A 27,375-nucleotide genomic window follows, 5' to 3' on the forward strand; every position below is an offset into this window, starting at 1 on the left:
TGTAGTTTGATCTTAGTTGTAAAACTGGAGTTGATGGTCCTGATTATCTTGTATCAACATTGCTACAATGAACATCTCCGCATAACTTATCTTTCCGGTGTATTCAAGTATATCCATTAACAAATACTGTTTAATTCTGGATGCAATTTTAACTTAATTAATTTAAAATACAAATAGGCTATACATAAAGCATTCATTCTTCATGAAACTAGCATAGAGCTGGTATGGCATTTAACTTATATTTGGGCTTCAGATATATTAATAATGAGATTATGAAAAGCAAATATACATCGTGCACATTTAGGGACCCACATTTTACAGTTTAGGTCCATAAGTATTTGGGCATTGGACATTGATGCAATTTTTGTAACTTTCTCTTTGTATACTACCACAATAAATTTGAAAATAAGCAAGCAAGATATGATGGAAGTTTAGATTTAATTTATAAGGTTTAACAAAGGTATTGCATTAAGCTTTCAGAAATTACAGCCATTTTTCACAGAGTACCTCCATTTTCAGAGGCTAAAAAGTAATTGTACAAAGTAAATATATAGTATGTGTTAATCTTCTTTCGGCTGCTTCTGTTAAGGGTTACCACAGCGTATCATCTTTTTCCACATCTCCCTGTCCTCTGCCTCTTACTCAATCACACCCACCATTTGCATATCCTCTCTCATTACATCTGTAAACCTCCTCTTAGGCCTTTCACTCTTTTCATCTTGCTTGTTCGCTCCATCCCTAGCATCTTTTCCCAATATACACAGCATCTCTCCTCTGCAAATGTCCAAACAAACAAAATCTCGCCTCTCTAGCTTTGTCTCCAAACCATGCAACCTGAGTGACCCTCTAATGTACTTGTTCCTAATCATGTCCATCCTTGTCATAACCAATGCAAGTCTTAACATCTGTAACTCTGTCTTCTGCCTTTTTTTCAGTGCCACCATCTCCAACCCATATAACTTAGCTGTTCTCACTGCTACCTTTTAGACCTTCCATTTCATTCTTGCTGATACCCGTCTGTCACAAATCACTCCTGACACTCTTCTCCAACCACTCCATTCTGCTTGCACTCTCTTCTTCAGCTCTCTTCCACAATTGTCATTACTCTGTACTGTTGATCCCAAGTATGTAAACGCATTCATCCTCACCATTCCTCTGACCTCTCCCTCATTCACACACATGTATTCTGTCTTGGTCCTACTGACCCCTTATTCCTTTCCTCTAAAGTACATTTCAACCTTTCTAGGGTATTCTCAACCTTCTCTCTGCTCTCGCTACAGATCACAAAGTCATTAAAACATCATATTCCACAGGCACTCCTGTCTAATCTCCTCTATCAGCCTGTCCATCACCATTGCAACAAAGAAAGGGCTCAGAGCCAATCCCTGATGTAGTCCCACCTCAACCTTAAATGTATCTGTCAATCCTATCACAGACCTCCCCACTGTCTCACTTTCTATGTACATATCCTTTACCACTCTTACATACTTCTCTGCCACTCCTGACTTAGCTTCCATTACTATTTTCCGTTACTTCACACAATTGCTGATCAATTTTATCCCTCTGTAGTTACAACAATTCCGCACATCACCCTTATTCTTAAAAATCTGTACCAGTACACTTCTTCTCCACTCCTCAGGAATCTTCTCACTTTCAAAGATTGCATTAAACAATCTTTTTAAAAACTCCGCTGCCATCTCTCCTAAACACCTCCATGCTTCCACATGTGTGTCATCTGGACCAACAGCCTTGTCATTCTGTATTCTCTTCATAGCTGTCCTTACTTCCTCTTTGCTAATCCATTGCACTTCCTGGTTCACTATCTCCACATTATCCTGTCTTCTCTCTCTCTCTCTCTCTCTCTTATTCTCTTCATTGATCAGCCTATCAAAGTACTCTTTCCATCTTACTTACTTACTTCTGAGTATGTTTCCACCATTATTCTTTATCACCCAAACCTGCTGCCCATCTTTCCCAGTTCAGTCCCTCTATCTAGCCAATTGATACAGGTCCTTTTCTCTCTTTAGTGTCCAGCCTCTCATACAACTCATCATACACCTTATCTTTAGCCACATGTCCCACCAAGCACCCTTCTAGCTGTCTTCCTTACCACTTCTGCTGTAGTTGCCCAGCTATCTGGTAACTTAACTCTTAATTGCCACTTAGTGTCTGTCTTACCTCATCCCTGATCTTCACCTTTCAGTCTTCTTTTTCAATTTCCACTATTTGATCCTTTGTTTTGCCCTCACTGTTCTCCTCTTCTTGCTCTCCAGTGTCATCCTACACTTTCCTCTCCCTCCATTTTGCAGTTTCCAAACTCCTTCAGACTAACCCTCCTTCATAGGATATAATCTGCCTATGTGCATCTTCCTCCACTCTTGTATACCACCCTGTGTTCCTCCCTCTTCTTAAAATATTTATTCACCACAGCCATGTCCATCTTTTTTTTTTTTTTTTTTTGCAAAATCCACGACCATATGACCTTCTGCATTTCTCTCCTTGACACCATATCTACCCATCACCTCCTCATCCCCTCTGTTCCCTTCATCAACATGTCCATTGAAATCCACTCCAATCACCACTCTTTCTCACTTGGGTACACTCTCCACCACTTCATCCAACTCAATCCAGAAATATTATTTCTAATCATTTTGCATACCCAGCTTGTGGGGCATATGCACTAATAACATTCATCATCATATCTTCAATTTCCAGCTTCATAATCATCACTCTGTCTGACCCTCTTTTCACCTCCAAAGCAATCTTGACATACTGTTATTTTAGGATAACCCCTGGTCCATTTCTCCTCCCATCCAAACCATGGTAGAACAATTTGAACCCACTTCTGATTCACCTGACATATTCCACTTCCATGTGGTCTCTTGTACCCACATCATCTTGTACTCCATCGTATCAACTAACTCTGCCCCTTTACCAGTCATACTGCCAGCCTTCAAAGTTCCTACACTCACTTCCACTCCCCTAACCTTCCTCATCTCCCTCTTCTTCTCCTTCAGCCAACAGTATTCCAATTTCCTCCAGCACCCTGTTGGTGGCCATTGGTAGGCCAGGTTTCCACTGATCTGGTAAGGAAATCAGTATGTATTGTTTTAATATTTGTATGAAAATCCTTTGCAGTCAATAACTGCCTGAAGTCTGGAAACCATGGACAACACCTTATGCCGAGTTTACTTCCTTGAGATGCTCTTCCAGGTGTTTACTGCTGCCGCCTTCAGTTGTTGCTTGTTTGTTGGTCTTTCTGCCTTCAGTTTTGTCTTCAGTAATTGAAAAGCATATTCTATTGGGTTGAGATCAGGTGACTGACTTGGCCATTATTTCTTTACCTTGAGAAAGTCTTTGGTTGCTTTAACACTAAGTTTTGGGTCATTATCCATATAAAGCACCTTCCAGTCAGTTTTGCAGCATTTGGCTGAATCTGAGCAAAGAGTATAACCATATACACTTCAGTATTCATCCTGCTACTCTGTCAGTAGTCACATTATCAATTAACACCAGTGATGTAGTTTCATTGGCAGCCAGATGCCTATGCCATAACACTGCTTCTAGCATTTTTGCTTCGAATCATGAGCTGTCCCTTTCTTTCTCCATACTTTTCTCTTCACATCATTCTAGTAGAAGGTGATCTTGGTTTAATCTGTCCAGAAAACCTTATTCCAGAACTGGGCAAGCTTTTAATATGTTTTCTGGCAAAGTCTAATCTGTCCTTCTGTTCTTCAGTGTTACCAGTGGTTTGCATATAGAGGTAAACCCTTTGTATTTAGATTCAAGAAGGTATCTCTTGATTGTAGACATAGACAGTGATATGCGTACCTCCTCAAGAGAGTTCCTGAACTGGCTAGATGTTGTGAAAGGGGGTTTTCTTCACCATAGAAAGAATTTTGCAATCATCCACTTTAGTTGGTTGCTGAGCTTACTGGTTAATGTACCAAATTGTTGATTTGGGAACTCCTAAAGCTTTAGCCATCTCTCCAATAGGTTTATTTTGTTCTTGTTAGCGTAATAATGGCCTCACTTGCATCAACACCTCTTTGGAGCTCATATTGAGTTCCAGTAAAAAGCTACCAAATACAAATTCAGTGCTTTGAATCAAATCCAGACCTTTTATGCACTCGATTTGTCATGGAATAACAAGGGCAACACGTGGCCATGAAACTGCTTTTCAGTCATATGTCCAGTTACTTTTGAGCATCTGAACATGGAGGCACTCTGTGAAAAATGGCTGTAATTTCTGAAAGCTTAATACAATACCTTTGTTAAACCCCATAAATTAAAGCTGAAGGTCTGTGCTTACATTACATCTTGATTGCTTAATTTCAAATCCATTGTAGTGGTATTAAGAAAGAAAATTACAAAGATTGCATCAATATTATACTTATAGACTTAACTGTACCTAGGTCCAGATCTTATTGCTAAAAAAAAGCTATTACTTAGTCAAGCTTTGTGAATGTGTCCTGCTGAGGCCTTATTAAAACAAAATCTTTCCTTATTTGTGAGACGATGTCAGTGATGGAATAGTTCCTAAAACTGTTTATAGCGCAGTTTGGGAATTACCAAATGGAACATTATTAATTAATGAACAGTTTACTGTGATAATTTACTCTGCTGTTCTTTTACCTTACTTGTTTGGGAGTATCCAGACCCACTTATTGTTGCATAATGTGGGAAAGAACATTTTATTTTAAATTAGAAAAAATTGAATTCACTTTGCGCAATAGTACAAACTTTCATTAGAATCTGAACAGTATTTACTAATGTTGTCCTCAATAACTTTCAGTGCTGAACCCTTTCATCCCTTTTGGACAACTGTTTTTTTTTTTTGTTTTTTTTTATTTTTTCCCCCCCCTTTCTCTAGTGATTCAAATTAAGACTGCTATTTGCTTTCTGGATGGATAAGATCGTTTCTAAATAAAATTTAGTGTTTGTATACTTTAGTCATATTTAATTTACTCATTGCAAGTTTTTTAAAAAGTTTATTTACTCTGTTAATGTGTGTTTTTTAAAAATCAAATATTTTTATTTTGAAAATGTAATGGTACTGATTTGAATATTTTAATAGTCTTAGGATTCTACATATACTTGGCAGCTTAAAGCATTTAATTAGGTTGTCTACAGACCTCATCAAATTTAACATTAAAGTAATTAATTGCAACTAATTTTTTAATTGTCTTGTTTATTATGCTACAAACTTGGAGGGTTCCAAAAAACAATATACAGTATTACTGATCAACTTTTCAGGTTGACCATTTTTGCCATCTAGTGGAATATTTTAGTGCTACATGTTATGCAATAGTTTGAACTAATGTATTAGGATTGCAAACAGCCTCAAATAAAAATGACTGGCATTTGCATTGTTTTTAATTTCCTGTAATATTTAGCCTTAAAGTTTTTAGTACACTAATTTATGATTAGATTCATGGTTTTATTTGCAGCCCGGAGTCAGTAGAAGCAAGCCCTGCTGTCAGTGAGAAGAATAACTATTCCAGTCACAATTGTGGAAATGCTCAGAATCATGGTTATCGAGGACTCCCTTATGCAGTAAGTAAATATATTTTTAAATTCATCCTTAGATTACTTTAAAAAGGTAAAACAGATCTTCTTTCAATAATAATCTTTAATGAATATAATTCATGAAGCATTTGATTGTATAGAATAGGATTTTTAAAAGCAGTAACATTAAAACAAGGAGGAAAATGATTTTTTTATTTTAATGCACTAAATTCTATTTGAAGCCCAGTAAAGAACAGGGACAAATGTAACCAGAATTATTCCTTATCAGTTAAATTAAAAAGTAATAAAAAGCTCATTGCAGCCTTGTAATTATTATTTCTCTGTTTTGAGGATCACAATTATGGTGCTCCCCCGCCTCCCACACCACCTGCATCCCCTCCCACACAGACCATTATCCCAAGGGTTGAACTGAACGGATTGCGCTCCCGCTACAAGGACAACTCTGCAGATAGTGAAAGCTCCTCAGAAGAGAATGCCTCTAGTTGGTGTCACTGCAGCCTGACGCAGGATGGCTTTGTCATTAAATGTGAAAACTGTCGGTACGAGTTACTTACATTTTTTATGTTAAACTATTCTAGCTTTGAGATCATGCTTTTCTTCTTGACACTAAATTCATATAAAACTTCCTTTTCATTTTAAATAAATATAACATTTTAAGGACTTAAAAATGTTAACTTGGGCTTCTTTTACACAATTTAGATGAAAACACCAATCTTAAAGAAAGCATACTTAGTATGCTGTATTATTATGCTTATTTATTTTTATTTGGTTACACATGTTCAGTTGTGTACATAAACATGCAACTGCAGTCAAGGCTTAATGCTTTGTATTTTTTACTCTCCCAGAGGCCTGGATAGACGGAAAGGTGTTTCAGTCCAATGTAGAAAACAAGAAAATGTGTCAGGTAAAAAAAACAAGAATTTAAATATTTAGGTTTAGGGATTGTCTTTTTAGGCATTATTGATGTAGCAACTGCACCACCTGCTGGAAATGCACTTTATTTTATTGCTGTCTGAACTTTATTATATTTTTTTCATTAGTTTTAAATATTTTTAATCAATTAGTCCTCTTGAATGTTTTATTTTACCTGCTTTTTGAGAAATTAATTAAAGAATAATAAGCTGTTATCATTATTTTATTTTTTATCCGTTATTACTCTCTAAAAGATGACACTATGTTGGCAATCCGGATACATTCTTACATGTGTTTGTTTGAGAATGTGTTTAAAGAATGTTTACAATGTGAAAATTAATTTGGTAAACTTTATTTTTCTTTGGGTTGTTGACATAAACTTAATAATAATAAGCAATACACTTTAATTATCAGTTAAGGCAGTGCGCTACATATAAAGTATATTTCATTAGATAATTTAAAAATTATTTGTCTGATTGTAGGGGGAGAGAGCAGTGCAACAGAAAGTGGGGATGAAGAAGTCTCTCCGGCAACAGTGTCCTATACAGCCACTCAGCATACTCCAACCAGCATTACCCTCACTGTTAATCGCATCAAAAGAAACAAGCCCAAAAAAAGAAAAAAGAGCACGGAAAAGGCTAGAGGTGCCCCTAAGACCAAAAAAATCAAGGTGATTTCTGCACAGTTGTATTAGTTACTGTATTTGTTGTACTCCCAATCTTTAAATATACTTGCCCTTAAGGAAGCATTGTTGTTATGATACAGTATCTTATCTTAGTCATGGTTAGTGGATGATGTATTAGGCTTAAAAGAATTAGTTATAGTTGTTAACTTGAACATGTACTTAAGCTTTAACAATACATGTTAAGCTATTCCTAATGCTTAAAAGACCTGTTAACCATATAATTTGCTGCAATCTATGAAGTAATTAATTTGGAGCTTTCTACTACAGAATTGTATTTTTGCATCACAAATCAGTGGAAAGAAGGATAATTATATAGAAGTATTTCAGTGAAATAACCGTTCTTCTCTTTACAGGCTTTCCGTGAAGGTTCTAGGAAGTCTTTGAGAATGAAGGTAGGTAAAAGGATTTCATTTAAAAATTTTGGAACTTATTTGATAATCTTTAAGTTTTTTTGCTATATAGGATAAAAGGTAGAAAATTAGTTCTACAGGGTAGAGCATACTGTCTGAGGACCTTGATTTTGGTATACAGCATTGTTTGTGTTGTACTGTTTATGTATAGGATGTTTGGTTATTGTAAGAAAATAGTTGTATAATTTAAAGCAGTACAGATAAAGAAAAAGCATATCCCAGTCTTTCTTATTTCTTCTCAACCTGCTTACTTCATTATAAGGTTGCTAAGAACCAGGGGTCTTCCCTGTGGAATGTGGGCATACTTGCACACATCAAATGCATGGTAACCTAACATGCAAGGATTTGGGATGTAAAATTAACTGGTTTACCTAGAGGAAAATATTAAAATTAGTAAAAATGCCCAACAGGCATACTCCAAGTTCCAAATCCCGAAGCCAGGATCCAATATTCAGCAACAGTAATAATCATACCCACTGAGCTGCACTTTGAAGTTAATTCTTGATTTTAAATGTACATATTATTTGATTTCATCATCTCAGTTCATTTATATTTAAAGGTCTTATTAGAGTGAGATGAAAAGGTGTAATTTGTATATTTTACCATATGCTAGCAGCTACCTTAAGAACGTATACTTTCTACTTTTAGTTAAGACTAATTTATGTAGCACTTTTTTAAACATCTAAAGGTTGACAAAAGTGCATTCTTATTATAGTTAAACATTGTTAGTGCTTTCCCATTATAGCTACAACCTTTAAATGCTAACATGTTGGTCGATTTCTAAATTCCATACAGTATCTAAAAATCTCAGTTCTATGGGTTTTGGTGTTGAGAGTTCGTGTAAGTGACTTTGCTTTTAAAATATTAGCTCTCTATTTAAAATATCAAAATTTAATCTCTTAGAATTCAACAACTGAGGCAAGTATTTTGGATGAGAATACAGAAGAAGGCTGGGAAAACCGAATAAGATTCTGGACAGATCAATATGAAGAAGCTTTTTCTAACCAGTATAGTGCTGATATCCAGAATTTGCTACAGCTGCATCGTATTGCCAACAAAGATTCTGTGGGAAAGGCAGCATTTATGGATACCATCAATAAAACTGAGCTTGCTTGTAACAACACTGTCATTGGCTCACAGATGCAGGTTAGAAGAATGAATTTTTGATGATTAATAGGGTATTTGAATAAATAATATAGAAAATTGATTTAAATTAAAATTCTGTTTGCTTTTTACTTTGCAGCTCCAACTTGGAAGGGTGACAAGGGTGCAGAAACACAGGAAAATTCTCAGAGCAGCAAGGGATTTGGTAGTTGACACCCTGATTATTGAGTATAGAGGAAAGGTGATGTTGAGGCAGCAGTTTGAAGTCAATGGGCACTTTTTTAAAAAGTAAGATATTAATATTTTGCAAAGCAGTGCCTAGTAACATAAAGAATTAGAGTTAATTAAAAATATACCCTACTTAAACTGTTGGTGTACTTATTGATAATTTGTATTGGTTCATTGATGGGCTTAGCTTCTTGTCAGCAGAAAATTTGGCCTAGTGGCTAAGGCATTAAAGTGTAAACAGTTAGATCACTGGTTTAATTACTTTCATTGATCCTTGATAACCAGTGCTCCAACTGTTTCAAAATCTACATGTAAGCAATTGTACATTTGTCTATATAAAATGTGTTTACTTTCATAATCCACAGATATGTATAATGTGTTGCTCTTCAGATCTGGATTATCGCAAGATTATACTGCTAGAAGCAGTTAAAATGTGATTGTATCATTATGGGTTTTTCTAGGAATATATTGCTTTGATTCTGTCTTTCTATTTTAGTTGATGCAGATAAATGCATACCTAGGTGACCCTGAAACCTATAGTTACAAAGGTCCCCCAGATTTGAACTTGGAGACTACTATTCTAAAATACAGTGAATTGTAAAGTAACTGTTTTCTTAGCTTGAAGAAGATACACATTAAAATATTGAGCTACGTTTTATAGTAACCATGCTTTCTTGGGTAACAAAAGGTGTAAGTATTATTATTGTGTGTTAGTGATGTTGTATTTGATTGTTCGACAGACCCTATCCATTTGTGTTGTTTTATTCAAAATTCAATGAAGTGGATATGTGTGTGGATGCAAGAACATTTGGAAATGATGCTAGATTCATCAGGCGGTCCTGTACACCAAATGCAGAGGTTGGTTCCGAAGTTAAATTTTACTTTCATTGTACTTTAAAGTCCACATTTATTCATGGGCTACACTTCCACAAATATGTCTCTTATGCCAATATTGCACTTCTCCCATATCCTAAGATTTGTTTCCAATTAATAATCTTACTGTTTAGAGTGTATTCAGTAACTTTCTTGCTTTAGACATTTTTACAGTTGGCCCTCTACCTCCCCATCCTCCCCTCTCAAAAAAGAAAAAGCTGACAGATATTTGCTGTTTCAGGTATTGCTGGTGATGGTTCATTCCATCATTTTAGGCACTTATCATTGTTTACTTCCTTATCATAGACAGTTGTCGAAGTGACATAGTGGTGTCAGGCATATTTCCCAGTACCGTATAGCCTCTTAAGAAATTGCATTAGTACAATCTACTATACTCTAGCATGATGGTGATGAGGCTTTTCGATGCTTTAGAAACTGAAAATTCCAGTCACTTTTTTTTTTCTGTGTATATGGCATTGGACGTTCTCATTATAAAGAAATGTCTGCCACATAGATGTAAATACATTTTGAGAACAGGTAAATTGTGCTTCTTTTTAGCATGAAAACATCTACCACACTATAAATTTCAGCTTGCACTTTTTTGTTTAAGTCATTGCTATATATTAATTTTAAACATGGTCCTGTGAAAATTTTGCTTTTTATATTTTTAGGTGCGGCACATGATTGCAGATGGAATGATCCATTTGTGTATCTATGCCATAGCTCACATTACTAAAGATTCTGAAGTGACCATTGGTTTTGATTATGAATATAGCAATTGGTAAGTCATTCCAAATGTAAAATAAATTACAGATTTAAAAAAATTCATATTTGGTAATTATTTCTTTTAATTTATGGTAACATTTAAGTAGAAGAAGTTCTAACTTGCACAGTTCTGGAAATGTGACTGTAGTATTCTACTTTGATAGCATTAAGTTGTGAAACTTCAGTAATTTTTAAAGTAACCTTAATTTGTGTGGTTAATGAATCAAGTATGTGTACAGTCAGAAGATCTGTCATGTTTAGTATTTATTTATCTATCTGTATTTTTATTTAAGCAATTACAAAGTTGATTGTGCCTGCCATAAAGGGAACCAGAACTGTCCAGTGCAGAAGCATAACCAGAGTCCCTTTGACCTGTTGCCACCCCCTTCTGCTCCTCCTCAAATTGGGGCAGAGACTAGGCGTCGAAAAGCCAAGCGGAAGGAACAAGAGTTGGTGAACCAGGGCAACATATCAGATGAAAATCCAAACTTGCAGACAGAAAGGCTGAATGATTCTAAGGATTTCCAGGGATCTGCAATCAGCGATTCTGAGGTATAATCTGTAGTTTGTTTTACTTTGCCTTATGTTTTTTCCTTTTCATTATTAAATGCAGGTAAACATTTTTTGCCGTGAATTATAATCCACTCTAATAAAAGAATAATGACTAAACAGGTGGCAACTTATCAAATGAGTGGTAATAATATTATTACACATATACAGTATATGCCATAGTATATGTGTATATACATATATATGTGTGTGTGTATATTTATATGTATATAAGTACTATTTATTGATATACTCCTTGATTTTGTATTTGAAATATTCATTATTTGTTCACACTTGTTTGACTTGATTATCTTTTTTTTTTTTTTTTATCCACCCCCAGGAGGTTTCAAATTATGAATTAAAGCTTGAAGGAAATGAAGGTGCTGAAAGTAATGACACTGGATCCCTTGCACAGAATAAACAGGTGCTTTTTTGCAATGCTATCTTTTGCTGCTTAAGAAATTAGAGTGGATAAAGGAAGTGTGAATTTTTTTACTATTTGTGCTGTTTATATAATTGTAATAAATGTTTTAGTCAGCACAACCAAGCTTAGTTAAATTCATAGTATGTAAATGACAAGCCTTTAAACAAAGACAAAAATATGAAAAACTTGACTGTTTTAGTGATGTTTATTGCGTTTTCTTTGGAGGTAAACAAAATATGATAATGTAACTTTTAAGTTTGTAATGATCATTGAATACTGTAGTCCACTTTGCAAATATACCATTTAGCCAATTTTTCCATTAACATTTTTAGTTCAAATTCCAACTTGCATACATAATCAGATTGACAGATGATTGACTAATTTTTGAATTAAACAAAACTCGTGATCTAAGTAACTAAATGTGGTACGATTGTTACTGAAACAAGTACCAATTCCAGCATCTGAAACTGCTACCCTTCTGGATTTTTCACATAGTGTAGTCCAAGGATAACCAACTCCAGTTCTGGAGGGCTGCTGTGGCTGCAGGTTTTCATTCTCACCCTCTTCCTTATTAGTGACCAGTTTTTGCTGTTAATTATTTTCTCTTTGTTTTAATTGACTTTTTTTTTTTAGGTTTCAGTCCTCCGAATTGCTTATTTTTTTCCATAAATGGCACCTAAACAAGATGAGATGTGAAGTGAGCCAAAAGATGACCAACTAATTCGGGATCTCAAACTCCAACTAATTTCATTCCAACCAGTTTCTTAAAAAGAAGCCAATTCTTGTTAATTAAACTGGTTATTAACATTACTTTTTTCTAAAAGTGTCATCAAATGTTTTGCAGACCTCAGCAGATCAACATTACTGAGACCTTCACCTTTCTTCATTTTCAGCTATTGCATGATGGACATAGGTTAGCTGGTCATGTGTTGGCTTGTTTTGTATCTCATTACTGTTTGTCTACTAATTAAGGGGTCTGAGTCTTAAATAGTATGCCAATTAAAATTTAAGGCAAAAGAAGTTAATTAGCAGGTCAAACTGGTCACTAATCAAGAAAAGAGTTAGAATGAAAACCTATAGCCACAGTAGCCCTCCAGTACTGAAGTTGGAGACTCCTGCGTAGTCTCTACAATTTATAGAGTGATACCCAAAACAAATCTCCCAGTCAGCTGAAAATTTCTGAGTGAAAGCACCTTGATAATGAGATGTCACAGAAAAATGGCCAGACTTGTTCAGACCAACAGAAAGGTCATCGATATTCAATCAGCAGTGGTGTGCAAGTGGGCATCTCTGAACACCCTGTATTCCTAACTTTGAAGAACAAGGGCATCAGCAGTGGCACAAGACCCCGCATAGGTTTCCATTTCTGTCAACTAGGTACTAGAATATAAAGGCCACATTGTGCATGATTACCAAAGGTGTATGACTAGAAATTGAAAAAATGTCATCTGGCCTAACAAATCTTATAGTGTGCCACAACATACAGACAAGAAAAATGTAAATCTTCGACCATCTTGCATTGTGTCTTTGGTGCAAGCTGTTGGTGTGAAAGATGTATGTAATTTCATGATGTAATAATATACATATGTACAGCGTGTTAGATGTAAAACTTAATGTTCATATAAGAACAACAACAGTAGCTTACAAAAGTGCATCTAAATGAATATATAAGACAGGATGCAGGATAAGTGAAGTATCTGCACTAACTTCTGCACCACAGTGCCATCCATCCTTAAAGGAAATTTCTACCCAAAAATGATTTTTTTATCTGTTATTTACCAAGTGTAGTTTGTAGTGTTGGCCGAGTAAAAAAATAATCTCATGGTATTTCAGTTTCATGGAAAAGCATCCAATGAAAAAGCAAAATCATTCTTGGGTAACTAGTTACATAATCCCCCATGTCCGTTATTCTTCCGTTCATGTTTTTAGAACTTGCAAAATATATTACATTTTTTTCGCCATATAAAAGAAAGGCACATTCTTACAATGCTGTGCATTTGAATTGAACATCCTCCTCATTCATTGATTAAGAAATACAATGTTCATTTTTTTTTCCATGGATATTTTTCACATCATTTGCCATTGAGAAGAGTTGGTCACCATTTGGTCCCATTCATGCTGAATCCTCGCTTTGTCTTTTCTCTTTGACAACATGAGATTAAAAATTTTTCTCGTAACCAATAAAAATTACATGGGTAAAACAACATAAACATATAATTTTTTGGGCAGAGTATTATTTTAATAAAGTACTGTATCACACAACTGATGTTGTTATGGCAATAAAATATATTATACCAAACTACTTAGAGTTCCATTATGCAAAGTAAGGTTCTTGGCATTATGGGTATAGTCATTTGGGACACTTTGGCTATTATTAATACAGACATGGAAGGCTTAGTATTGCACATCATGTGAAAATAATTCCCTTCTAAACCTTTGAAATTACATGTATGTTATCTGTCAAGGTCAAACATGGATACCACTGTCAGGGTGAAGACTAATTTGATCTAGGTAGGACATTGCCAGCATCTGTGTCGCTGGTTTGTAGCATGTTCAATATTGTTATTCTTGTACAAATTATTAAACTATTGAACTGTACAATTGGAGATAATTTGAAATATATATTTAATTATTAAAAATACTCTTTGAGAGTATGAATTTCCAAGCTGAAATATATTTTACTTGAAAATGATAGAATTTGTCAATATTTAAAATGTGGGTCATGCCATAAATCATTGTTTTTTTAAATCACCGTGAAATTGTTTCAGTAGTATAGCTGCTATCTAATATTGAAATTTCAGACTTTCCCTACATGGGTACATATTATCAGTGTTATCATAATGATATAATTGGAAATTCCTAAATGCATTGGGAACATACATATATATTAGAGATTTAATATTAAACTGGTGGTTGATGGCCTTTTTCCCCTGAAATCATCATCAGATATCTTTTACTGTGCATTTTCAGAAAATTAATTGAAGCTTATTTTTAGTGTATGGAAGGAATAGCAGTATAGGTTAGATTGTTACTGTCACACATTTTTAAATCAGTGACAAAATATCCTGTTTTTTCAGTGTTGCCTCAGCTGTACAAACCCTGTAGGTTTCTAAGTATGTGCAAACACTTCAATAAATTAGTATGTTTAGCATTTGATTTCTAGAATTAAAGTCAAACAACTTAAAACAACTTGTTTTCATTGTATAGTCACGAGAAGATCGAAAGGCTGAAGCCATTATGCATATGTTTGAGAATCTGGCAAAAAGGAAGAGGAGAAATTTTCAGAGCCAGGACAAGAGCTACAGTATATCGGGAACAGCAACTAGTCCAGCTACACAGTTTGCAGAGGATCCTAAACTAGAGAACCTAGAGAGTGAGGATCCTAACCATTTAATAGGAAGTGAGCAAGCTACTCAGAGCACAGGGTCTGGTGTAAGCACTCGCCGTTCCACGCAGAGCATGGTTAGTAAGAGTCATAAGGTCGTTTTGGTTTTTGTTTGATTTTTTCCTCTTCATTGCACACAATGCTTGACATTACAGAGTTTTTATATATTTGTATTTTCTATATTAGGAACTGCCCATTGTTGAAAAGACTCCTGCAAAGCCCACTGCAACAAAATCATCCAAGCCACGGCCAAAGAGCCGAATATCTCGGCATCGATCCAGTTGCTCTCAAAGAGCTCGGCGGCAGAAACAAGCCTTTGCCCAGCAAGCATCTGATTATGCGCAGGGTGTGGCAGAAGAAGGGACCCAAGGGCCATGTGGATTAGAGTCTGGCAACACTGAGGTGGGATTATCCATTGGACAGCCAGCTGATGCAGAAGGAGCTGCTGGGCCAGCCCATGGAAACATTAGCAATCGAGTTAATCTCAAATACCCCAAGACTAAAAAGGCATGTTATGCAAAAGTTGATGTGTTTTTTTTTTTTTTTTAATGTTTAAAATGCCCATTAATTATATTATTTGCCTTTCTGTCCATGTTCAGTATCTTGTTACAGAGTGGTTAAATGATAAAATAGTTGATAAACCAGAATGCCCTATTGATCGACCACTGAGAATCACCACAGACCCAACAGTGCTGGCCACTACCTTGAACATGCTGCCTGGTCTCAGCCATTCTCCACTTATCTGCACCACTCCAAAACACTACATTCGCTTTGGATCTCCTTTTACTCCTGAAAGGCGCAGGCGCATTGTCAGTTTTGATGGCTCCTATGGCTCATTTAAAAAGGTGATAAAACTGTGTAATTAATATCTGAAGATGTTTGTTTGTATGGTGATAATATTTTCAACTCGCCATAAATATATCTTGAGATGATACCAAATGATATGCTCTGATGGTGTAATTTCAATCAGTTAACACATAGAGTCAATTTTGTAACTACTAGGAAGGAACTTTAATTGGATAAGGCATAGCTTGCCTTTACTCTCTTTTAATAGAAGTTAAAAACATTCTGCTAAAAATGTCACCTTGTCATTTAGATTAGCAGATGTGCATGTTGTTTATGGACATGTGGCATCTCATTGGAATGTTGTAGTTTTAGAAGTAAGGCATACATTTTATTGAATTATAGCCATAGGAGAAAAGACTATTTGTGTTTGAATTTGAATATGTATTCCTCTGTTGCTTTCGTATTATTGCATTGATTTACTGTAATGTATAATGTATGTAAGTTCTGAACTAGTTAATTTATGTTTTGGTAGCTGGGTTTCATTAATTTCCAAATACATAGTACACAGGTTAGAAAACATTTATTTTGTGAATTTGTCCTTTTGTTTCAAAGCGCTGGATTAAACAAGCAATGGAGGAAGATATTCTTGCAGTTAAAGGAGAAAGAGCACTGCTTGAATCTCAGCACCAAAGCAGCAGTGGAGGCAACACTTCAAATCCAAGCCCTTGTAACAGTGGTGAGCTATGTTTTTCTTTTAACCTTGCTCCAGTTTTAGACTAACACTTAGCATTTAGGTTAGATAGTTTGTTGCTAGATAGTAAATTGAAAATAATAAAAAATATATATATATATATATATATATATTTGTAGTCTTTGTGAATTCATACTTTACTATTTGCGCAGATAAGGTAAATGATGAATATAAGTTTCTTCATTTAAAATGATATATATATATTGTGAAACCTGGCCCGGACACAGACAGACGGACAGCATGTTTGCACCCAACACACTTTTATTTACACTATTTACAAGTTCGCTCACGTGCACCCCCAGTGCCTTCTTGCACCGATTCCCCCAAAGTCCAGGGCCCACAGTCTCTTGTGCCTTCCTGGCCGCCTCCCGTCCTCCCTCTCCAGTTCCGTCTACTTCCTCCCGACTTCCACCAATGACTGGAGGGAGGCGGCCCCTTAAATAATGCCCCGGATGAGCCCCAGGTGTTTCCGTCTCTAGCCCAAGCGTGGCGGAAGTATCGGCCGTCTTCCTGGCAGCTTGTGGCGGAAGTGCCGGGCTCCCGGGATAATTAGGCACCGGGGCGCCGCCTGGTGATGGCCACGGGTCCCTACAGGGCTGGGCTTCAAAGCCCTGTACCCGAGGCCCCTGCCTAACCAGGACGGACGCCCCACTCTGTCTGGAGGAGGCACTCGCCCTCCTCCGGTCCTCAAGCGCCCCGGCGGGCTCCTGCCCGACCGGCAACCGCACGGGATAAACCGGCATCGGGGCGCCGCCTGGCGGTGACCACGGGCCCCTACAGGGAAGGGCTTCCATGCCCTCAACCCGTGGCCCCAACAGAACCAGGGCGGGCGCCCCTCGCGGTCTGGAGGAGGCACAAGCCCTCCTCACGTCCTCCTGGCGCCCCGGCGGGCTCCAGCCCGGCCGGGGCCACAGTGCCCCACCGCTAGCGAGGACACGTGGGTCGAGCGGCACAACCGAAGGGCAGCACGTCCCCAGCGAGAGTCCTACTATGTCCCCAGGGTCCAACACGGCACCCTGGGACATCTGTCTTCGCACCCTCGCCCGGCAAAGCGTCCCCTGTGGTCTGCGCGCTCGCCCCGCTGTTCCCCAGCGAAGTCACTGTAAACCTCCCGGCGTGGAGCACTCCAGCGGGCCTTCCGTTCAAGCGGGCAGGTCCCGTTGGCGTCGGCCTCAGCGCTCGCCGGGCTTGGGCCTGTAAAATAAAGGAACAGAGGGCCAGAAGCACAGCCAGGACACTCACCCAGCGCCCGTCGGTCTCCGTATCGACCGTGCTCCTGCCCCCCTCCGACAGCCCCCAACTTGCCTGCTGAAGTCCTCCGCCGCAGGTTCCATGCCCGTCCGCTCGTCGGCCTCGGCACCGCTCTCGCAGGCAGCTCGCCCAGCCGCCCAGGGGATCTCCTCTGTCCATCCAGAGGACGGCCCTTCTCCGGACGCGCGCACCCAGCGCCGCGTCCTCTCCTATCGGAGGAACCGGCATTCACCCTTTGGTTCCTCCTTCTTTTCTTGGACGCGCTGACGGTCTGGGTCTGAGCACAGCAAAAGCTCAAATCCAGCCCCGTCTGCGTCCAGGCAGAGCGACAGGAGACAGCTGCAGGCTTGAAGCGCAGGGCGCTAGGACCCAGGGCACTCAGCAGCCCGATCCTACCAGCCCTTGCGTGTTCGAGCTCCTCGCCTCGCTAGCTGTCTGCACCGCCGCATCCGCTGTTGGGAGGTTGCCTACTCGGGCCGGTCGTCCCGAATCGGTCACGGCCATGTTCGCGAACCCCCTTGCTCTACGGAGCGGCAACACTCACCACTCCCGCCGTGTTCTGCCTGCCTCGGTTCCAGCGCCGCGCCCGATCCTCCGTCTCACTCGGTGTCTTTCTCGACGCGACCGCCATCTCCATCAGCTGCTCACACTGAGCGGCGAACAATAGCAGCTCCTCTAAGGACGGCTTGGCGGGCCGAAGGGACTCCTCCGACACACGCCGAGCCGCTGGTGGAGAGAGAGAGACAGACGTCGGTGGGCTTACCTGTCCATCAGCTCCACGCGACGCCTGCCTCCTCTGGGCCACTCCCTCTGGCCCAATCGGGTCTCGGTTTGGCACGAGACTGGCATTCCTTGGGCCCGCCTCTATCCAATCATCGGCGGGCACGCAAGACACACCGGCCAATCCCGTGCCTGTCAGCGGGCGGGACATCCGGCCCGCGCCATCTTGCCTTCCCTGCTCGAGAGCGGAGGCGTGCCTCTTCGCGCGTTGTGGCTGCGGCGATTCCTCGAGCCGCAGCGGCTCCGTTTCCGCAGCCTTCTTTGCTGCCGCCGTCGCGCGCTGCCGACAGCCCGTGGCGCGTGCTCCTGCCGCGGACGCGGATCGGTTCGTCCCTCCCTGTAAGAATAGAGGTAAGACCGACCCGAAGGGCCGATGATTGCAGGGCAGGGCACTTACCTCCGGATCCCGTCATGCGAGGCCCCGCCGGTGTGGCCTTCTGTGCTGCCACGCCGGCCTGGCTGTCTGTCTCGACAGCGCGACTGGAGCCCGCTGCGCTCCGGCGATGTCGGGTTCTCCTCCGCACTCGGGGAAAGCCATTCCGCTGTCCGGCGGTTTCTGGGCGAACGCTCCAGCGGTGTGCGGGCGCTCCAGCGGCCAGTGTGTGGGTCGCTGCTGCGCGGGCGTTCACAGAAATATTTTGTTTTAACAACACAGGTCCCCGCCTTGAACCAGGCGGAGTATCCTGCCGACTACGCCACTGTGAAACCTGGCCCGGACACAGACAGACGGACAGCATGTTTGCACCCAACACACTTTTATTTACACTATTTACAAGTTCGCTCACTGCACCCCAGGGCCTTCTTGCACCGATTCCCCAAAGTCCAGGGCCCACAGTCTCTTGTGCCTTCCTGGCCGCCTCCCGTCCTCTCTCTCCAGTTCCGTCTACTTCCTCCCGACTTCCACCAATGACTGGAGGCGGCCCTAAATAATGCCCGGATGAGCCCCAGGTGTTTCCGTCTCTAGCCACGCCAAGCGTGGCGGAAGTATCGGCCGTCTTCCTGGCAGCTCTCCGGGTGCCACACAAAGTCTTCCCCCCGGCACTTCCTGGTGTGGCGGAAGTGCCCGGGCTCCCGGGATAATTAGGCACCGGGGCGCCGCCTGGTGATGGCCACGGGTCCCTACAGGGCTGGGCTTCAAAGCCCTGTACCGAGGCCCCTGCCTAACCAGGACGGACGCCCCACTCTGTCTGGAGGAGGCACTCGCCCTCCTCCGGTCCTCAAGCCCCGGCGGGCTCCTGCCCGACCGGCAACCGCCGGGATAAACCGGCATTAGGCGCCGCCTGGCGGTGACCACGGGCCTACAGGGAAGGGCTTCCATGCCCTCAACCCGTGGCCCCCAACAGAACCAGGGCGGGCGCCCCCTCGCGGTCTGGAGGAGGCACAAGCCCTCCTCACGTCCTCCTGGGCGTCCCGGCCGGGCTCCAGCCCGGCCGGGCCTAATATATATATATATATATATATATATATATATATATATTTGTAGTCTTTGTGAATTCATACTTTACTATTTGCGCAGATAAGGTAAATGATGAATATAAGTTTCTTCATTTAAAATGCGTGTGGGTGTATCTGTTATTATGCCCTTTGATTAATAGGGGCCCCTTTAAGTTTAGTTCTAGCCATTCGGCCAGTGTTGCTAGTCAAGCTCCCAGCAGCCTTCAGCTGAGTGCAACCTTCAACTGAATCCAATGCCGTTTTTATTCATCTGAGCTGCTTTTGTCTTTTTCAGAGTCATCAGCACCATTGAAGAAAAGAAAATTTAAGTATTTTTCAGAACAGAGCACTTCAGAGTTGTTACGGCCACTTTCTCCTATCACCCCACCACCCATCTCTACTGATACTGTAAGCCCTCTGTTGGCAGCTTCATGTACCCTCGTTCTAGGAGAGGAGGAGAAACGTAATGGATATAACCTCATATATTCTCCCCTCAATTCACTTACCACTAGCCGGTGCAACACCCCTTTACAGTTTGAGGTAAATGTATATTGAGTCTAGTTGCACGGCAATACTTTGTGTGTTCACATTGTATTTTTGTGTTTTATTTATTACAAAACATCACACACTTCTCCGGTAACTTCATGCAAAAATATGTACAGTATCTTTCTGTGAAAATGGAAAATGTACAGTTAGAGGTACCCCTCAAGATAAAATATTTAATTATTTTTTTTAAATTCACCCTTTAGTGGGCTAATGCAGTTCATCTTTATAATTTCAGTATCATACTCTTCACTTGAAGGAGTTACTTTTAGTAAAGACAGTCACTAATAAGGAAGAAAAAAATACATATGATTGATTTTATTTCATTTATTCTATTTAGTTAAACTATGTTAATTATATCAATGTATGCAGTAACAAATTTATAAATATATTAAAGGCAAGCTAGTGTTTAATTCAAAACTGTGAGATTTGAGAATTGTGGTCCTTACTATTTATAAATAGAATGTATTTCATAATCGTTACTGTAAAATTGTGTGTCTGTTTAGCAGCAGAATTGTCATCTGGTTTGCTGTGCTCAGAAAACAAAAATATTTAACTTGGTAATGGAGAAATTAATGGTTTTGTTTTCTGAGCATTGAATATTATATATACTGTATGATACTATGCTAGTGACAGTAGGTAGAAATAGATTATTTTTATTGTTTGTCATAAAGACTAAAAGAATTACTAGTTAGAAATCTGACCTTAAAATGTTAAACTAATACCCATGAAATAAGTTCTTTAAAAGAAGGGAATGGTATTTGGGATTTTGGGATTGAAGAGGCAGCATGCGTAAACCCCTAATTCCTGTTAGACAGGCCTATAGTTACGATACAGTGTTTCCTGCTAAATAATTCAGAGAATTTACATTTTATAGAAGGAATCCCTATCTTTTAAGAATATGGTGCATGCAACAGTGGCAGGATTTAAAACAACTGAAAGAAACATAAAAACATAATTAGAAAAAAATGGCCTAAAGAACATTTTCCTGTTCATTTTCCTTCATTAATCCTTAAAGAATACTTCTCAATACTTTTTTCTCATTTTGTGTATTTTATTTTAGCATTATACTTTTCCCACTGAGTTTGCTGTTCTACACTAAATGTTTAACATTCATTGCAAGTTAACTTTTTCCATGATAAAATTATTTTACAGATATATACTACTAGAAAATCATTAGCCCCCTCAATCTGCTGTGTGGGTTTTTTTATGTGTTGAACTTGTTCTAAGGATTTCTATAACGTTTTCTTAGTAACATTTCTAAAATTCCAATAAGGACGGTAACAAATTGGGTTTAGTACACAAAATGTTATTTCCAGCAGTAAGCTTCATTTAAGCTCCATTGACTGGCACCAAAACACGCCCTCCCTCCCCGCAATTTGTAGATATTATAAAAGGCAACTCATATGTGCGCATTAAAAATATTTGGTTGATCTTTAATTGCCATAATAATTTCTGCTAATGTAATTTAGTGTACAGATCACACCTATCTTCAGGTTCTTAATATTACTATTTTTGTTCCTTAGATATCACTTAATTTAGTTGTATTGTGGTTAGTGCTCATATCTAAAGTTGATTGTTTAAGCCTATACTTGCAAATTATTCCAACTAAGCTTAACACAGCATCAAAAATTAAAACAGTGGTCAATGGTTTCTTACACTGTTGATTAAACCCATGGTGTGTATTAAAGAAATGAGGTTTGCCTGTATGTGTGCATGGATAATAGAGTTTGTGAAGAGCTCTGCAAGCTTGGTTCTGCAAAAGGAAAAATTCACATTATTCCCATACTGTTTGTCCCCCCTTTTCCAAAGTTTAGAGACTTGGGTATCTGTATATCTGATGAAGGCTTATGTAGAGCCTTAATTGTGTCTTCAACCTTCTTTTGAACACATGCTTATGCTGTGTGTGGGGGAAATAAGTATTTGATACCCTGCTGAATATGTAAGTTTGCTCTGCTCACTTACAAAGAAATGGACAGTCTCTAAATTTTTATGGTAGTTTCATTTTAATGGAGAGGGAAGAATATCTACCAAAAATTCTGAAAAAACACATTACATAAAAGTTATAAATTGATTTGAATGTCATTGAGAGAAAATAGTATTTGATCCCCTACAAACACAGTTGTCAAACTCCAGTCCTGGAGGGCCGCAGTGGCTACAGGTTTTTGTTCTAACCTTCTTCTTAATTAGTGACCAGTTTATGCTGCTGATTTATCTTTTGCCTTAATTTTAATTAACTTGACTCAGGACCCTTAGTTGTTTCTTTTTCCTTTATTAGCAACAATAATGAGACACAAAACAAGCCACCACATGACCAGCTCACCTTTGCCCATCACACAATAGCTGAAAATAAAGAAAGGCGATGGTCTCAGTAAAGTTGATCTCTCAGGTCGCCAAAACATTTTGACAGTGTTCATAGAAAAAAACAAAGTCAACAATTCTGGAAATGGCTGCTTTGGCAAAATGAGAGCAGCAACAGGCCATGGAATTAAATAACAGGGTTTAATTACCAGGAAGAAGAAGCTTCTCATTAAGAAACTGGTTGGAGTGAAATTGGTTGCAGTTTGAAGACCCAATTTAGCTTGTAATCTGTTGGCTTGTTTCACATCTCATTTCTGTTTGGATGTCATTTAATGAAGAAAAGAATCAATTCAAAGCACTGAATCCTTAAAGACAGGGCTATTAAAATGAAGGGAAAAGAAGTTAATTAGCAGTGAAAACTGGTCACCGGTTAGGAAAAGGGATAGAATGAAAACCTTGTGGCCCACCGGGCACGGAGTTCGACACCCCTGCCGTACAACCTAGCCAGACTTTTGGCTCTCAACAGATTGGCTATCTGCCCATGTGGCCCACAGATTACAATCAGCCAGTCAGTCAGTCAATCAATTACAGATACTCCTGATCTCAAATCATTATGTGTATAAAGTATACCTGTCCAGAATCAATTTCTTCCATTCCAACCTCTCCACCACCATGGGCAAGACCAAAGAGGACGTCAGGGACAAGATTGTAGACCTGCACACGGCTGGAATGGGCTACAAGACCATCAGCAAGAAGCTTAGTGAGAAAGTGACAACTGTTGGTGAAATTATTTGGAAATGGAAGAAATATAAAATGACCATCAGTCTCCCTCGGCCTGGAGCTCAATGCAAGATCTTGCCTCAAGGGGTAAGGATGATCATGAGAAAGGTAAGGGATCAGCCCAAAACTACATTGGGAAGAGCTTTGTTAATGATCTGAACGCAGTTGGGACCGCAATCACCAAGAACACCGTTGGTAACACATTATGACATAATGGGTTGAAATCTTGCTGCGCCTACAAAGTCCCCCTGCTCAAGAAGGTGCATGTATAAGCCCGGATGTTCATTAGCAAACTTAACACGGTAACTTAAGCCAATCTGTGGGAGCCAGAATTCTGACTGGGTTGTAGGGCTTCAAATACCTATTTCTCGCAGTGATATGCAAATCAGTGTATAACTTTTATGTAATGTGTTTTTTTTCTGGATTTTTGCTTGACATTCTGTGTCTCTCCATTAAAATGAAATTGCAATAAACATTAGAGACTGTTCATTTCTTTGTAAGTGAGCAAACTTACAAATTCAGCAGGGGATCAAATACTTATTTTACCCCACTGTATATGTGTGTGTGTATATATATATGTATATGTATATGTGTATGTATGTATATATGTGACTCCTCACTAATTCTCCAACTTCCCGTGTAGGTAGAAAGCTGAAATTTGGCAGGCTTATTCCTTACAGCTTACTTACAAAAGTTAAGCAGGTTTCATTTTGAAATTCTGCACGTAGCGGTCATATCGGTCAACAACGTCCGCCATGTTGAACTTTCTTATTCATGGCCCCATCTTCACGAAATTTGGTAGGCGGCTTCCCTGCGCTAACCGAAACCAATGTACGTACTTATTTCGGTGGTATTACACCACTGTCAGCCGCCATATTGAACTTTTCCAACGTCACTAATTCTCCAACTTCCCGTGTAGGTGAAAGGCTGAAATTTGGTACTTATTTCGGTGGTATGATGCCACTGTCGGCCACCATATTGAACTTTTCAACGGTCTTTGTTACTTATGGGCCCATCCTCAAGATATTTGGTACGCGGGTTCTCAACGCTAACTGAATCCTACTTACATACATATATACGTCCATAGCCTGCAGCTCGGTCACCGTGTGAGGCGGCGTTGGGTCCCCGTTGTTGGCTGCCTGCCTATATAAGGTCGTCCGTCGCGCCAGTCTCTACATTCCCTTCCTTGCTTTGCCACGGGATTCACATCTCCCTGCTGATAACTACAGCCTTTTTATTTAATCCACGGCTTCTCCGCTGTTTTATTGCACATTTATTACGATTATAGTTATTATGTAGGTATTTTAGACTTACTTTACATTGTTCAGGTACCCATTTCCTTGATCATTCCAACTGTACCTTCATTAACATGTCTATCGAGGTGATCGCCATCGATCAAAGAACTGTCACTTACCGAGTGGTTTCCATGCCTGGAGATGGCACCTACCTTTTCCATTCTCTTTGTTAGATATTGCATGGCCATATCAGACTCACTTTTGATATCCGGAGGAACATTGTGTCTTATGTATTGAATGACTGTGACAGGTTCCAGGTGTGGACTGATGACGGTACAGGAGATAATTATTCTACACAGGAGCACTAGAAGAGTGAAATGCTTAAGCCTTTCACCTATGCATCTGCATGCGAGTTGATGGCTGCCGGTGAATTGTTCGGTTGTCGCTTTCAAGTGTACCGAAATGGCCAAATATTTTACACCTTTTGACGACCGGCAATGCCTCTTAAACATCTTAGATTGACAGGTGACGATTTCAGTAATGGACACTTTGATGTTTATGAATGTTTAAACTCTCAAAAGCTGGATGTAAAGTTATCGATGAAACCGGTTGTATACTTACAACGCTTGACAGATGCCGAATGTCTCTTCAACACAAGTCCTACAAATACTGCTGTAATTGAAACAAACCATGAAACATGAACGATTATGACAGCAGCAATCCAAGCTGTGAGATTTGAAACAAGATTACTGTTCACATGGCCAACTGTACGTTGCATGCTCAAGAGTAAGCTCAGCGCACAGTTTGGTCATATTACAACCGGAGGGCCGAACTCACAATGTGGTATACAAAGAGATCCTTAAATAATTATTGGTATATTTTCCCTCAGTTTAAAAAGGTTTAATTTTCTTCTTAATAAACATTTTAAGGCAGTACTTCGCCGCTGCGAAGCGCGGGTATTTTGCTAGTATATATATATATATATATATATATATATATATATATATATATATACACATATTGCACAGCTGGCAACGGCGGATGGCATGGTGGATTGTGTTCCCTGACAATGTTTTCTGGAAGTATTCCTGAGCCCATTCTGTGATTTCCTTTACAGTAGCATTCCTGGTTGTGGTGCAGTGTCGTTTAAGGGCCTGAAGATCACGGGCATCCAGTATGGTTTTACGGCCTTGACCTTACGCACAGAGATTGTTCCAGATTCTCTGAATCTTTGGATGATGTTATGCACAGTTGATGATGATAGATGCAAAGTCTTTGCAATTTTTGCTGGGTAACACCTTTCTGATATTGCTCCACTATCTTTCTGCGCAACATTGTGGGAATTGGTGATCCTCTACCCATCTTGGCTTCTGAGAGACACTGCCACTCTGAGAAGCTCTTTTTATACCCAATCATTTTGCCAATTTACCTAATTAGTGTTAATTGGTCTTCCAGCTCTTCGTTATGCTCAAATTTACTTTTTCCAGCCTCTTATTGCTACTTGTCCCAACTTTTTTGGGATTTGTTGACACCGTGAAATTTTGAATCAACATATTTTTCCTTTAAAATGATACATTTACTCGGATTAAACATTTGATCTGTTGTCTACGTTCTATTACAAATAAAATATTGACATTTGCCATCTCCACATCATTGCATTCAGTTTTTATTCACAATTTGTTTAGTGTCCCAACTTTTTGGAATCCGGTTTGTATATATATATGTGTGTGTGTGTATGTGTATATATATATATATATATATATATATATATGTATGTATGTGTATGTATATATATATGTATGTATGTGTATGTATATATATGTATGTATGTGTATATATATATGTATATATGTATGTATATATATATATATATGTGTATATGTATGTGTATGTATATATATATATTATATATGTATGTATATATATATATATATATATATGTATGTGTATGTATATATATATATATATGTATGTGTATGTATATATATATATATATGTATGTGTATGTATATATATATATATATATGTATGTGTATATATATATATATGTATGTATGTGTATGTATATATATATGTATGTATGTGTATGTATATATATATGTATGTATGTGTATGTATATATATATATATGTATGTATGTATGTGTATGTATATATATATATATATGTATGTATGTATGTGTATGTATATACATCTATTAATTAATCAGGCATGTGCAATGATTTTAAAATGAGCAGATGGTCAATTTCGGTTAGCATGACACAAGATATACATGTGAACTTAAATAATTCTTTAAGGTTTGTTGTTTTGATTCTGCAGCACTTGAATTTTGGTGCAGGATTGCATGGATCATATCTGCATTTGAGTGGGCTATGATATGAGTTTGTGAGCAATCAATCACTTTAAGTTCTGTTGCAGATCTGATTGAGTGAGTTAAAAATTGTAGCAAAATCAGTTGCCATTTAGTGCAGTAGCATCATATGTAGCTCCAATAAAAGAATGGAGGCTTTGTATTAATCTGAATTTATAATGGACATGGCTGCTCTTGTCCTTTCCAATATTTTCTAACTGGTTGTCTGTACTTGTGATTATTCTACAATAGTGAGAAAATGAGCTGCTTCATATTTTTGTTCCAAAATAAAATTTACTT

General features: G+C 39.0%; 1 protein-coding gene across 4 annotated transcripts in view; it reads left to right on the top strand.

Annotated features, from left to right (window-relative positions):
* setd5 (SET domain containing 5) overlaps positions 1-27,375 on the top strand; it is a 99,917-nt gene that overhangs the window by 58,351 nt on the left and 14,191 nt on the right. For 3 of the 4 annotated variants that reach the window (XM_039771092.1, XM_039771094.1, XM_039771093.1), the window contains 16 exons: positions 5,451-5,556; positions 5,860-6,068; positions 6,375-6,433; positions 6,924-7,111; positions 7,480-7,518; positions 8,440-8,682; positions 8,780-8,928; positions 9,609-9,726; positions 10,413-10,522; positions 10,800-11,058; positions 11,396-11,479; positions 14,687-14,941; positions 15,051-15,371; positions 15,464-15,709; positions 16,263-16,386; positions 20,162-20,406. In XM_039771092.1, coding sequence (XP_039627026.1) covers positions 5,451-5,556; positions 5,860-6,068; positions 6,375-6,433; positions 6,924-7,111; positions 7,480-7,518; positions 8,440-8,682; positions 8,780-8,928; positions 9,609-9,726; positions 10,413-10,522; positions 10,800-11,058; positions 11,396-11,479; positions 14,687-14,941; positions 15,051-15,371; positions 15,464-15,709; positions 16,263-16,386; positions 20,162-20,406 — 2,755 coding nt within the window. The remainder of the gene's footprint in view (positions 1-5,450; positions 5,557-5,859; positions 6,069-6,374; positions 6,434-6,923; positions 7,112-7,479; positions 7,519-8,439; positions 8,683-8,779; positions 8,929-9,608; positions 9,727-10,412; positions 10,523-10,799; positions 11,059-11,395; positions 11,480-14,686; positions 14,942-15,050; positions 15,372-15,463; positions 15,710-16,262; positions 16,387-20,161; positions 20,407-27,375) is intronic. The other variant, XM_039771095.1, reaches the window with a different exon arrangement.

Source organism: Polypterus senegalus, chromosome 12, assembly GCF_016835505.1.
Source record: "Polypterus senegalus isolate Bchr_013 chromosome 12, ASM1683550v1, whole genome shotgun sequence".
NCBI lineage: Eukaryota > Metazoa > Chordata > Cladistia > Polypteriformes > Polypteridae > Polypterus > Polypterus senegalus.